Source organism: Rutidosis leptorrhynchoides, chromosome 1 (genome assembly GCF_046630445.1).
Source record: "Rutidosis leptorrhynchoides isolate AG116_Rl617_1_P2 chromosome 1, CSIRO_AGI_Rlap_v1, whole genome shotgun sequence".
In the NCBI taxonomy this organism is placed as follows: domain Eukaryota; kingdom Viridiplantae; phylum Streptophyta; class Magnoliopsida; order Asterales; family Asteraceae; genus Rutidosis; species Rutidosis leptorrhynchoides.
Genome location: NC_092333.1, coordinates 117593504 through 117607572, shown reverse-complemented (window position 1 = coordinate 117607572; position 14069 = coordinate 117593504). Strand labels below are relative to the sequence as shown.

Sequence of the window (14069 nt, the reverse complement as noted above, 5' to 3'; positions counted from 1 at the left end):
TTACTTTAAATTATCAAGTGTTGGAGCTTAACTAGCTGGTGTGAATTTAATTAGAACCAAACACCCATATATATATACACATGTATTCGTATAATCACACCCTTACCTATCCTTTGATTTTCTAATTGTTAATATTTAATAAACAACTTTTAATGGGCTATTGATTCATGTGATTCTGTATCGAAATCAAGGTATGAAGCATTTGATTTCTATTTCTATTTAATTGTTGAATTAAAATTATAGTGTTAATAAGTTTTAACGGTTTTGTTATAAATAAGGTAGTGATCAAATTTAGTTATGTGTTGTTTACATGCTTAGATTGATAGTGGTTATAGCTTGGTTTTGATATATACATGATTCGGGTATGCTTGATTTGTGTTAAACTGCTTAAATCGTGATTTGGGTATGAAACCCATTTTAGCAGCTGCTGTTGTTCTTCAGTATCCACACGAGTGACTTGTCACTCGTGCGGTTGAGCCAGAAAATGGTACGATTGAGACCCACTCGTGCAAGTGAGATCTCACCCCATGCGAGTGAGCTCGCCCTTTGTTGTTGACTGTTTCGTACGGCTGAGTCTCACTCGTGCGAGTGAGTTGGTCAACCGTGTATATATTATTATTATTCGTACGAGTGAATGTTGTAACGTGTTAATGTTTAATTGTTGATCACTCGGGCGAGAGAGGTGACCACTCGTGTATATATTTGGTTACTCGTACGAGTCAATATATGTTTGTGATGGGTGTTTAAGTGTGTTTCACACGCACGAGTCATATGTCACCCGTGCAGGTGAAGTGACCCACTCGTGCGAGTGATGGTCACTCGTGTAGTTGATTTGGCAGATTTTTGTGGTGTTATAATATTTGTCTAATGAATGACCATTCGTGCGATTCAATTATTACTCGTACGGTGTGGGTGAGTCACACACGCGTGTGAGTACACTTGTGTGGTTGACTTGGCAAATTGTATGAAATTATTGTGATACTGATTAGCTGAACAGTTTGTTGGTTTAATTTGTTTAGCTTGATAAAAATGACTGGAATATGTATACTGACTTGGTATGTATTATTCTTAGGTGATAAAGTGGATGTGAAGACTCAGTAATATAAGACCACTGAGTTGTGCTGTATCGGTGAGTGGGACTATCCTTTTGGATATTGTTATATAGTGCTAAGACTGTGTAGTGTCTTGTGCTATGATTAGTGATATGCTCCCAGTGACCAGTGATATGTATGATTAGATTGTGCCTTTAGTCAGTGACCAGTTATTGTGATATTATGTGATTATGTGTACACTCAGTGATCCTGTCGAGGTATTGTGTACGATGGAAGAGGTCAACCATTCCTAGCGGGGTATCTTGTACGATAGGAATTGGGTTGGGTTCTTGTGTTACTGATGTGGTGGTATAGTGTGAATGACGAGTGCGTCACGTCTGGAAGACTATACCAGTGTTTCATTATTAAGGACTATCGGTAAACTCTAGCCCGATCAGCTAGTAGTTAATGGCCCGGCCAGGCCGCCGGTCCTCTTGTGATCATTTATGTGCTAATGACCCAGTAGCCTGTGACTTGTGACCTTAAGTTGTGCTTAGAGCTTATAGTGATATCCTATTTGATATTTCCATTCACTTAGCGGTGTGCTAATTCCCCCACAGTGTCCTTTCCCTGCAGGTGACGAACAACATATTTTGGGATGGGTGTGGCAGGGATTGAAGTGATGTTTGACACACTTCATAACTCTGATGTTTCGCATAAACTGTTTTATATTATAGTCTGTAACTAAGTAACACCCGTGTTTTGTATAATTACATATAATGTGCATTCAATATATATGTGATGAGTTTTATAAAGCATTCTGCTGTGTATTAAAAAAAAAATTGGGGTGTTAAAACTTTATGATAGTGTTGCATGATAAACTAAGTCTTCTGCTCACTACATGTTATATCGCACATTCATGATATACTATTCATTACCTCTGATATGTGGTGGTTCATACGCACTTTTGATCTTACTAAGTGCTCGCTCCATTATCTTAGTTATGTATAACGTCACAACATTCTCCCCTTTTTGTCGAAGCAAAAAGGTTAGCTCCCCCTGGAACTAAGCGCGCCCTAGAATAATGCTCCTCTTGAACCGTACATAGTCATAAGACCAAGTAAACAAGCTATAATGCCTATCAACATGTAAGTGACGTTAACACTTGTGTTGTATTATACGTCTAAGCACACTTATGTTTGTCATCATCAAAAAGGGAGAGAATGTTGATTAGTGATCCAATGATATTATTCAAATGTTAATCACTTTGTTTTGATGAAGACACTAAGCTAAGAAGCTCGTTGACTTATTTCTCCAGTGGATCAACATGTTCGTGCTTTATAACTTCATCTCTCAGAGTATCAATTTCCTCTTTCTTAACGTGTATCTCCGATTGAAGATTTTTGATCATCTCTTTATTAACACTTTCAGACTCTGAATACTTCAACTGAAAGAAAGTCTTGATGCATGTTTAACAATAAATACCGATCAATCATAATTTAGTAACATGATGATCAAGTTCTTAATAATCATATGAGTGTGCACCACTTGTATCTCTGATATTTTAGAAGTTTCAGAGAGAGAATGGATTTTATCCTCCAATGTAGTAATAAGGTTATCCAATTCAGCTTTCTTTGAAATAAGTGCTTCTACTTTAGACTTTAGCTTCTGAACGTTCTAACGTTCTCTTCTGCCAAGTGACATTCTTCTGCATGCTGGGCCATTGTTAATTTTAAATCATTCTGGAGCTCACTAATCTTATTATTCAGCTCTTGGTTAACCGACTGTAATGCATCTTTTTCGGATGTGGTATTCAAAAGTTGACTATGAAGAAAGTCATAACTCCGTTGTGTCTTTTGTGACACGAGCTTTTTTTCTTGTACCAAGTCAAAGCAAGAAGTAACAAAAGCATCAACTTGAAGAACCTTCTCACAAAAGGCTAGACTCTGTTAACAAAAGCATCAACTTGACTCTGTATATGAAGAAGGTGTTGTATGAACAAAATTTGCAAGGTTCGCTTCTCCTGCACTGCTTTGTCTAAATTATCAGTTAACTTCTTGTTAATGTTCGTTAGATTAGTATTCTCTTTCTCCTTTTGTTCACACGAGTCATGCATGTTTTTTAGCCTATCTTCCTTTGATATTAGCTCGAGTTGCAATCCACTCAATCTAGAATTCAAGCTCTCTATGGTTGATTCATTAGTAGCTAGAGTCACCTCAAAGGTCTAGGTTAGATTATCTGAAAATTATATATATAAAAAAATGGCATGCAAACAATGTGAAATCATTACTTATGTCTCACACCAACACACAGAAAAATAAATACAAAAAGTAAGATAATATGAATACCTCTTTCATTGGTGAGAGTAAGAACCTTGTAATGTTCATCTTTAAGTTGTTTCTCAAAGTTTTCCTTATCAATTCCAAGTTCATTCAACTCTCTATCACCTGCAAACAGAATTCCATACATTAAAAAAAATCTAACCAAAATCTGAAAATTTCAGCCATAACATGAGATCCAATATAGAAGACCGTACAACAGAAAAAAATAACTTATGATTTCTAATAGTTTCTTCGGATGATTCCAACCTAAGAGACAGAGACTTCATCTGACTATTCAGATTGTCAAGAGCTACTGAAGTATCAGACAGCTTATTTGAAAAGAAGACTTTGGCTTTTTCAGCTGTAGAAGCAGAACAATGATGATTAAGCCTAATTAACACATGATGTAGAAATCAAGAATCCAATATAAACCTCTTACCATCCTGAACCTGGTCTGCTAAAGCTTGTAAGGATTCAGTAAGTTGATCGCATATTGTCTTAGTAGAGCAAAACTTTGACTCTAGTCCTCTCCAAAGTTTCTCATCTTCTCTATGCTTCACTTTAAGCTGAGCATTTTCATTATAAGCACTCTGCAACTTTTCTTCCAATGCATGAATAGTGTCTGATAATTTCTTAATCTTGGAATTCTTGTTGGTTATAGTTTTGGTTAGAAGATGAATATGGTTGCTAGCTATATTGGTAAAATGGATGTTATCCCACATAGGTGGGAGGAAGAACTTGGAAGGGGTGACTTGGTTATAAAAGGAGTGTTAAGCCTCACTTCCAAATTGCACCAATCAATACACTTTAAGTATTTGATTATTTCTTTCTTTCTTACCCTTGTTTGAGAGTTGTATTAGTTAAATATTTTGGAGAGTGTAGTTGGCTTAAGAGAGTCGTCTATATCATTGTAACAATTTGTGATATAGTGTATTTCTCTCTTTGGGGGCCGGTGGTTTTTCTCCTGTTTTGGAGTTTCCACGTTAAATCTTGTGTTGTGTATTGTTCTTATTTCTTTACTATTATTGTTGGGCTGGGTGGTGGGAATTAGTGAGACCGTAATTTCCCAACAACTGGTATCAGAGCGTTAGGTTTGACGGGGTTCTCGGTTATAGGAGTCGGAGTATGCTCTGTGGTTGCCACGTGAGTGGATCGTCCACATCAGAAACGAGTTCTATTGATCGTATAGGGTATCTGGTTAGACAATATTTTTTCTGATTCGTAGTAATAGTTGGATTTGTTAGTGGCCTAGTTGTGGATTTCCGATTTAAAGGGTCCTGGCTACCTGCTACATCTTTTGGATATTTGAAACGTGAGCAAAATCAGAGAAAGTTGTTGTCTATAGGATACGGATACGATGTCGAAGTTCAGTCCAATGAGGTTTGATGTAGAGAAATTTGATGGGATGATCAATTTTGGCTTATGGCAGGTTCAAGTCAAGGATGTGTTGATTCAGTCCGGTTTACACAAGGCTTTGAAGGGTAAACCCACCCTTGTTCCTGGCAGTGATTCTAGCAGTAAGTTCGATGAAGAAGAATGGGATGATATGGATTTGAGGGCAGCAAGTGCGATTCGTTTGTGTCTTGCAAAGAACATGCTTGCAAATGTGCACGGGTTATCAACGGCAAAGGAGCTTTGGGTTAAACTAGAGCAGTTGTACCAGGGCAAGGGCATCTCAAATCGGTTGTGTCTTAAAGAACAATTTCATACTCTGCGTATGGATGGGGGTTCAAAGATTTCAGATCATCTAAGTATTCTTAACGGTATTGTTTCAGAACTGGAGGCTATTGGAGTTAAAACGGATGATGAAGATAAAGCTTTGAGGTTGATATTATCTTTATCATCGTCTTATGAACACATGAAACCTATTTTGATGTATGGGAAGAAAACTCTGAAGTTTGAAGACGTTACTAGCAAGCTCCTATCCGAGGAGAAAAGACTGGAAGGTAACGGGGTATCGTCATCATGAGATACGATAGTGTTGTGTTCGGATAGGCAGAAGAGAAACTCTAGAAAGAATCTGACATGCTGGAAGTGCGGGAAGACTGGACATGTAAGGGTTAATTGTCCCGGTGGAGCTAATCCGGCAAATGGCTCCAAAGACGCTAACATTGTCTCCGTTGTTACGGAGAGTGACGAATTCCTCTGAAGTCACGTCATCCTCATGGTGTGTCCGCGCCACCGTGGAAAGGGATGTTCGTTAGCGGTTCCACAATTACACATGGGCATTGGTTTGGCGTTGATGCAGGCTGTGTGGTGGAAACTGATGTTGTAGCTGATGGGACTTTCGGGAAAGCCAAACAAGGAAGTTGCACCATAAAGTTTCAGCTGGTTGTTCAACAACATGTGCCGAGGTGAACTGCTTGGAATGTGATATTCTAAGTGCTATACTCTTAATGGTGGAGTATGATAATTCTTGTTAACAGTTATGATTGTCTGTGATGACAATGATTTTCGGTTTAGACAATGTTCGATAAAGATGCAAGTTTTGTCTCTTGGGAGATAATGTCAACGGCATGAAGATGAGGATCTTGAAGTTGTCGTCGAGGAAGCGTCTACATCGGTTATCCTTGCAATGTGGAAGCATGGTTATCTCCTTCTATCCAAAAGGTGGAGATTTGTTGGTTATAGTTTTGGTTAGAAGATGAATATGGTTGCTAGCTATATTGGTAAAATGGATGTTATCCCACATAGGTGGGAGGAAGAACTTGGAAGGGGTGACTTGGTTATAAAAGGAGTGTTAAGCCTCACTTCCAAATTGCACCAATCAATACACTTTAAGTATTTGATTATTTCTTTCTTTCTTACCCTTGTTTGAGAGTTGTATTAGTTAAATATTTTGGAGAGTGTAGTTGGCTTAAGAGAGTCGTCTATATCATTGTAACAATTTGTGATATAGTGTATTTCTCTCTTTGGGGGCCGGTGGTTTTTCTCCTGTTTTGGAGTTTCCACGTTAAATCTTGTGTTGTGTATTGTTCTTATTTCTTTACTATTATTGTTGGGCTGGGTGGTGGGAATTAGTGAGAACGTAATTTCCCAACAATTCTGCATAGGTTGCAAATTTTTAGCTGGGCAAGTTTTGCCACCGAATTTACCACAGTAAACACACTGTAACACGTGTGCAAACACATGTACCCAAGCTCTTATATACAAACACTTATGCATAGTTATTATAAGGCTACCGGGCCTCTAAACAATATTGTTTCGGTATGTATATGTATGGATGACATAACACACGGACACATATTGAAACTATTGTACTTCAGTGTATTACTAGATCGGGAACATTCCAAATACAATACATGGTCCTTAAATCCAATTGAACTCTAACTGTTTGACCCATGGAGTGATATATAAGCGTATATCCACAATTACACAAGGAATTCGCTACAACTATCAGGTAAAAGTGCGTCCATTTTCTTCTACAAAGTGATACTACTTACGAGATAACATGATATTATAAGTGTGCGTAGTATATAAGTAGTATACATTTATAATACTTCTATCAATAGACATAGATATCAACCGAATCATCAAATGTTTTACATACATCTACAATACAACATCCCTGGCACAGAACTAGGCATAGATACATCAAATTTCTTAAAATTTACAAGATATACACATAGATATACAGAAAGGTGTTAATCATACCGCTAGGTAAAGATCTGTTTTCGCAGAAGCTTGCTCTTTAGCTAATTTCTCTATACGGAAGATAATAAATCACCTTAAGAAAAATAATATGAATTTAAAAACATAAAATCAATAAGCTCAGAGTAGCAGTTGAAATACCCGCATCAAGCTTTCAAATTATTAAAACTTCCTGACGAATTAGAATTTGAATAGGAAGGTTGCCGTGAAGAGGTCTGAAATTTTGCAGCTCCAATACTAGACGATCCCAACGATGATTTGAACTGATCTAAGCTCTTCATGCCTGATAAACCTACTAGCTTGCTCATTTTTGGATTCAGATTATACGATTTCACAGCAATGTTTATGTTTTCCGATGATCGAGAGCTCCGGCCAGCGGTTTGTGAATAAGTAACTACGAATCTCTATAATTGAAATGTATGAAGAATCGGTGAAGGAATCGCACGAAACCCTAGAACTGGTGTTCTCGTTATGAATTTGAGTGTAAAATGAAATAACCGCCAAATGATTTAATTCGTTTCTCGTATTTATAGGTGCAAAAGGAAGGCGGCTAAAGGTTATTGGAAGTCTAAAAAATTACTCCGTAAGTCGGAAAACAGAAAATCACGGAGTAACAATTCTTTTACCGACTAACCAAGATAAAAATATACACTACTTAATTATGAAATTACGATGTAATAGTAAAAGTTAAGACTATGAAGCAAGGGTGTATCTACACTATGGTGAAGGGTCCCATTACTAGTGAAATGACCTGTGGAATTACGGATTTGTTTAAACGAAACAATTTAATGATATGTTTTAGGTATTAAGTGAATGTAAATGCTAAAGTCAATTAGTATAATGACTCGTAAAACCACAGAGTCCGACTAAGAGATAATATTAAACAATCCACATCTAATTATAAAAGATAATATTGGTTGTCATTTTATTTTAAAAGTGTAAATTTAAATATAAATTTTGAATTAGTTTTCTTCTGCCTAGCTTTTATACCTTCTCGTACTCAATTCAAAATAATTAAATAAAATAATTCAAAATTATTAATAAGATTTAATAGAAACTATAGATTTAATTTTAATAATTAAAATAATTATTAATAAGATTTAATAATAATAATTATTAATTAATAAGATTTAATTTTATTTCAAAATTATTTAGATTAATGACATCACCCACCATGCTTAGATTTTTTTCTTTTGTTTTTTGATTTTTTTAACAAACGAATTAGCCTAACAATGACATCACCATTATAGGATTTTAATATAAACTATAGATTACTGCAACAACAACAACAACAACAACAACAACAACAACACCGATTATTTGGAATAATAATGAAGTATTAAAGATAAGTCAATTTTTTTTTACCTAAATCCAGAATGAAAAGCCTAAGAGTAGAGAAAGTCATCACTCTCAATATTCTATGAATATGGAGATTGCTTTCGAATAGAACTCCGGGCTAATAAATAAGTTAATTAAAGAAAAAAAATGTGAAACACTATGAAAATGGTAAAATCAAATTTTTCATAGGTTCTAAACCTGCCAGAAATTCAATTTAGACTATAAACGACAGTTAAGTCGCCAATTAATCGACACATGATGTTGCCTTGATTACAAATCGCCAATGGTCCCATTGTTACTATCTTTGAATATTATTTATACAAAATGACCACAAAATCATAATCATGTAGAACATCATTAAATTTAACTATCATAAAATTTATAATTTTTTGAAAATATATAACTATAACTATAATAACTATTAAATATGAAAGATACTTTGTAAAATAATTTGGACCCCTATAAATTTTCATCCTAGATTCGTGATTGCTTTAAAGCCAACCTACGGAATATGAACTTATGATATGATAAAGATAATGAGAAGCACTACACGTACGAAACTATACAAATAAAATTTTACAAAATAAGTTGATATATAAGGTGGTCAAATTATATGTACGATATGTACAATTTGGTTAACAATAGTCCTAAGACTGTTATTAACGCGGCGTTATTGGGCAATTTTTACCTCCATCACGCCACAATGCGACGTGATGGAAGGCAAATATTGTTGGCGTGATTATTCCATCACGGGTAGTCTCGTGAGCGTGAAGCATATAAGTGATCCAAAAATGGATTTGGGTCGATCACCAAATTACATTTAACAAATTAAAATAAAAAAACCTCTCCACATATTAAATTAATGGGACCCACACCCTATCACACAACCGTCACCTCGTATCATTACAAACTTAATCACACCATCACAATTGTCACATCAGCACTATCCATCACAAAAACACATCATCACACTCTATCACGTCATCACCATTAATATGTGTCTAAAGTTGTTTATGAGTGTGTGCCACATAAGATAAAACAACTGTTTCATGTATTAAACATATATCAATTCCGTTTATTGTATACTCATTTGCATTTTATATCCTTTGTATTGTAGATGACCTAAATCTAAATGTGAAATACAGTAAATGGGACTTACAGAGCACATATAACAAAACAATCAAAATCTCATGCGAGTCAGGAAGTTAGTAGTACCTTCATAAAAAATAAATCACTTTGTAGAAATATAAGATACCAGTTTCTATTTTAATGACCATTTCAATTTCAATTCTATTTCTAATTTCAATAGAAAAAGCTTCAATATAACTCCTCACTAGCAATACATAATTTTTTCTTTTGAAACGAAACCAACAAAAATACACGCCTTATGGAGACATCCTCTACATAAATATCGAGTTTAAACTTTAAAAATTCTACAAGAATGTAAACACAGGAACGAAATCTTTATTGGCTAAAGTTACATAATAAACGAAATTGACACACGTTTATTCCTTCTTCCAATTCTAAAAAAAAATCTCTGGGTATGCACACACAAGAATTGATTTTGTGTTCTTCAACAGCTACAACCAGCCAAGATTATACCTTTGAAGGCCAGGTGGCTTGAGCCGACATTATGATTCCGACTATAACACCAAACAACCCCAATGCGCTACCGAAGATTTCAATTACAAGAATTTTAACAAACAGTGAAGAGTTTTGAGCATCAGATAATGCACAGCTACTTCCAATGATTCCCACGCATAACCTGTCAAAGGAGAGAGATTAAACCGAAAGAAAGCAAAATATTTGTAGATGAATTAGTGGGGGATGATTACAAATGGGACCTACCCGCATACAAGATTTGCAAATCCAACAATGATTCCAGAGGCAAATATTGCATATCCTGCTCTTAGAGACTCGGGTTCATATATCTGTGAAGCTGGAACGCTCTCCAATTTTGTTTGTAAAATAATGGCCACAATAACACCGTATATAGCAACGGCTTCACAGAAGATGACACTGAGATCACATACATGTTTGAGTTAGATCACAACAACCCCAAGGGGAATTCGCTGATAAAAGTTAGCACATATAAGCACAGCAATTGTATAATAAAATTTAACGATAATTACAAAAGCATAACAAATGCATAGTAGTGAAATTGCGAAATGGATCAGAAGACTATTAATATGTAATGAATCGTTAAGCTTCGTGAGTATGTCTCAAAATCTCAAGAGGCTCACCTGTATGTTTGTTCACCAATTTAGAACTCTTATTGGTTACCTTCTATAGCCTAACCCCATATGTTCTTACATAAAAGAACTAGTGTAAGACTATAATAATGTGAAATAAATAAGCTTAACCTCTCTCCGAATTGCACAGTTTCACCTCCATAAATAGCTATTGTAAATATGGTCATTTGCTCTCTTCAACCGATAACACTACCAGATGTGTGTGTGTGTGCGTGCGTGTAACTATGTGGTTGTTAGCTTGCTGGTTTTACTAACTAATCTAGACTGATACTAGTATACTAGTCACTCAACTTCAAATTTATTGATTTTGATTCACATCTTCAACTATTGAACAAATAGGGTTTCTTGGTGTATAAGATCGTTTAATATGACCCTTAGCATGATAACAGTCCACCATACCAACTTCTTTGGACTTTTACAGTACGATTCGTCAGCAGTGCAGTAAGGTAGGACTTAAAACCATAATTGGAGGACTGAATGCACATGTTAGGCCAAGGGGTGCATGATAGCTACATAGAAGGTCTATAACAAAGTCCTCATCTAAAGTCATATTACTTCTTTAATTACAAAAGCAAAATAACACCTGTTATTCAATTAATTTAGTGTTTTCCGACAGCAAGACAAAACAAAGAAAGTAAAGAGATGAGCGATAGAAGTTCCTACGAACTCCCATTTGTTGCCAATTCCTAGAATTCATGCAAATGTATGAAGTCTCTATTTTAGCAACATATGCCTTTCCTACTAGCCATTTGATAGAAGTTTTGGAGATGACAAAGGAACTCAAAAGGTGTGAAAATATGTCGCAGAACTTTGAAATCGGCCTGTTTTCAGAAGCAAGGTTGCATTCTAGTACAAGGACTCGGATAATATTGTCAAACCTGCAACTTTCTTGCAAAAGGTAACATAATAAACACTAAATTACAATATGATTACATTCTTTAATGAGATAACAATCATCCCATGATATTGGATAGGAATCCCGTCTTAACGTAAAGTGCAATTCACATGCACTCTTGTACAGCTGAAGGAATAATAAAAAAAACTACAGCCATTAATCTAGACGTCTCCTAAATTATCTTGTTCATCTAATTGTCTCTATCCCTAAACACAACATATCCAAACATATTAAGCACTCTGAGATCTAATCGAATAAACTACGCAACTCATTTAGTCATATTTATCCAGCATCTAACACTTACATAAGCTTCATTAACAGCATTTCGACACGAAAGGAATCCTTAATGAATTGATCAACAACTAAATTAATTGAATAAGTTTTACAAAATCACATCCTAGCAGTTACAATGTATCAGAGAGAAAACATACAGCAAATCAACCAAAACTTTAACCCTAGGAATTTAGTAATTAGTAATTGATTTAAAACATACCTAATGAGATTCTTGGATGTAATACGTGGAGCTTTAATTGCCGCACCGATCAAACTACTTCCTGTTATATAAATTCCCCTAAAAACCCCCAAACTTTAGGTTAAATTCATAATGTTATCTAAATTAATAGGAAGTGGAATAATTTGAAAAAATTACCAGGCGGCACCTAAGACGGAAACGCCGATAGCGACGGCGATACCGATAGCGGAGAAGGTGTAAGGTGAGATCTTAACCAATGCTCTTGCCCATGATCCGGATGCTCCGATTACGATAGCGCCTGACATTTGATCGGTAGCTTTGTTTAAGAAATATAGATCAGATATGAAGATTTGAGAGGGATTGAATCAGATTATATATATAGATTTGGCCACGTTGCTTTGATGAAAGAGAGCAGAACTACTAGTTTGATTTTAATCGTTTTTGTTTAACATTTTGGTGATTAACGCTTTGAGTTAATTACACCGATGGTCCACGTGGTCTTTGTGGCGCTGGTCCAAATTCATACTTTCGTTAAATTACTCCGTTAACTGAAACGCATGCTCCTCACATGTTGGGTAAAATCGTAAAACACCACTGTATTATGTGATATATATATATATATATATATATATATATATATATATATATATATATATATATATATACCATTATATAGGGGCAGGATCAATGGAAAAGTAACCAATCGGGGGAAGCAAAATTTATTTTTATTTTTTCGTTTTTTTTGAAATTTTTTTTTTCCGGCATCAAGATCACACGAAAATATGAACATTTAGAATAGACACTTCGTAATGAATGTTATTATTTAGGCGGGAAAACAATCGACAAAAATAACATTCAAGATAATATTGTTCGTGAAGAATATGAACGTTTTTTTTCTTCATGTTTTGTGAAGTAAAATTTAGCCCGATTTAGAGTTTAGGGTTTAGGGTTTAGCGTTTGGTGTTTTGGGTTTATTCCATAAACCCAAAACACCAAACACCAAACCCTAAACCCTAAACCCTAAACTCTAAACCGTTCGTGTTAAAAACTCAATCTAAATTCTAAATCTAAACCCTAAATCTAAACCCTAAACCCTAAATTTCTAAACCCTAACATTTAAACCCTATATAAACCCTAATATCTAAACCCTAATATCTAAACCCCAATAGCTAAAACCTCAAAATACGCTCGAAAAACACGATAATTGTTATATATTACTTCTTCGAGCGTTTTCCCGCCAAAATAAAAATATTTATCACAAAGCGTCTCTACTAAATGTTCATATTTTCATCTCATCTATAATGTTCGTGAACAAAGTTTTTTCAAAAAACGAAAAAAAAAAAAAAAAAAATTTTGCTTCCCCCCGCTTCCCCCCGAATGGTTACTTCCCTCTTGATCCTACCACTATATATATATATATATATATATATATATATATATATATATATATATATATATATATATATATATATATATATATATATATATATATATATATATATATATATATATATGGGCAGGATCAATGGGGAAGTAACCAATCGGGGGGAAGCGGGGGGAAGCAAAAAAAAAAAAAATTTCGTTTTTTTTGGAATTTTTTTTTCCAGCATCAAGATCATACGAAAATATGAACATTTAGAAGAAACACTTCGTGATTAATGTTATTATTTAGGCAAAAAAACGATCGACAAAAATAACATTCAAGGTAATATTGTTCGTGAAGAATATGAACGTGTTTTTTCCATGTTTTATGAAGTAAAATTTAGCTCGATTTAGAGTTTAGTGTTTAGGGTTTAGGGTTTAGGGTTTGGTGTTTTGGGTTTACCATAAACCCAAAACACCAAACCCTAAACCCTAAACTCTAAACCGTTCGTGTTAAAAACTAAATCTAAATCCTAAATCTAAACCCTAAATCTAAACCCTAAACCCTAAATTTCTAAACCCTAATATCTAAACCCTATAAACCCTAATATCTAAACCTTAAGAGCTAAAACCTCAACATACGCTCGAAAAACACGATAATTGTTATATATTACTTCTTCGAGCGTTTTCCCGCCAAAATAAAAACATTTATCACAAAGTGTCTTTATTAAATGTTCATATTTTCAT

At 34.8% G+C, this 14069-nt stretch overlaps 1 protein-coding gene and 1 pseudogene across 1 annotated transcript; both read right to left on the bottom strand.

Annotated features, from left to right (window-relative positions):
• Positions 1–2289: 2289 nt before the first annotated feature.
• On the bottom strand, positions 2290–7311 carry LOC139888492 (synaptonemal complex protein 2-like; annotated as a pseudogene).
• A 2364-nt stretch (positions 7312–9675) lies between these two features.
• Positions 9676–12296, bottom strand: LOC139864379 (V-type proton ATPase subunit c''1-like). Its single transcript, XM_071852958.1, has 4 exons — positions 12138–12296; positions 11982–12059; positions 10190–10360; positions 9676–10106 (listed from the first exon to the last, which is right to left on the bottom strand). The coding sequence occupies exons 1-4, from the start codon at positions 12263–12265 to the stop codon at positions 9938–9940; spliced, it is 546 nt and encodes a 181-aa protein (XP_071709059.1). The 5' UTR covers positions 12266–12296; the 3' UTR covers positions 9676–9937.
• Positions 12297–14069: the final 1773 nt, after the last annotated feature.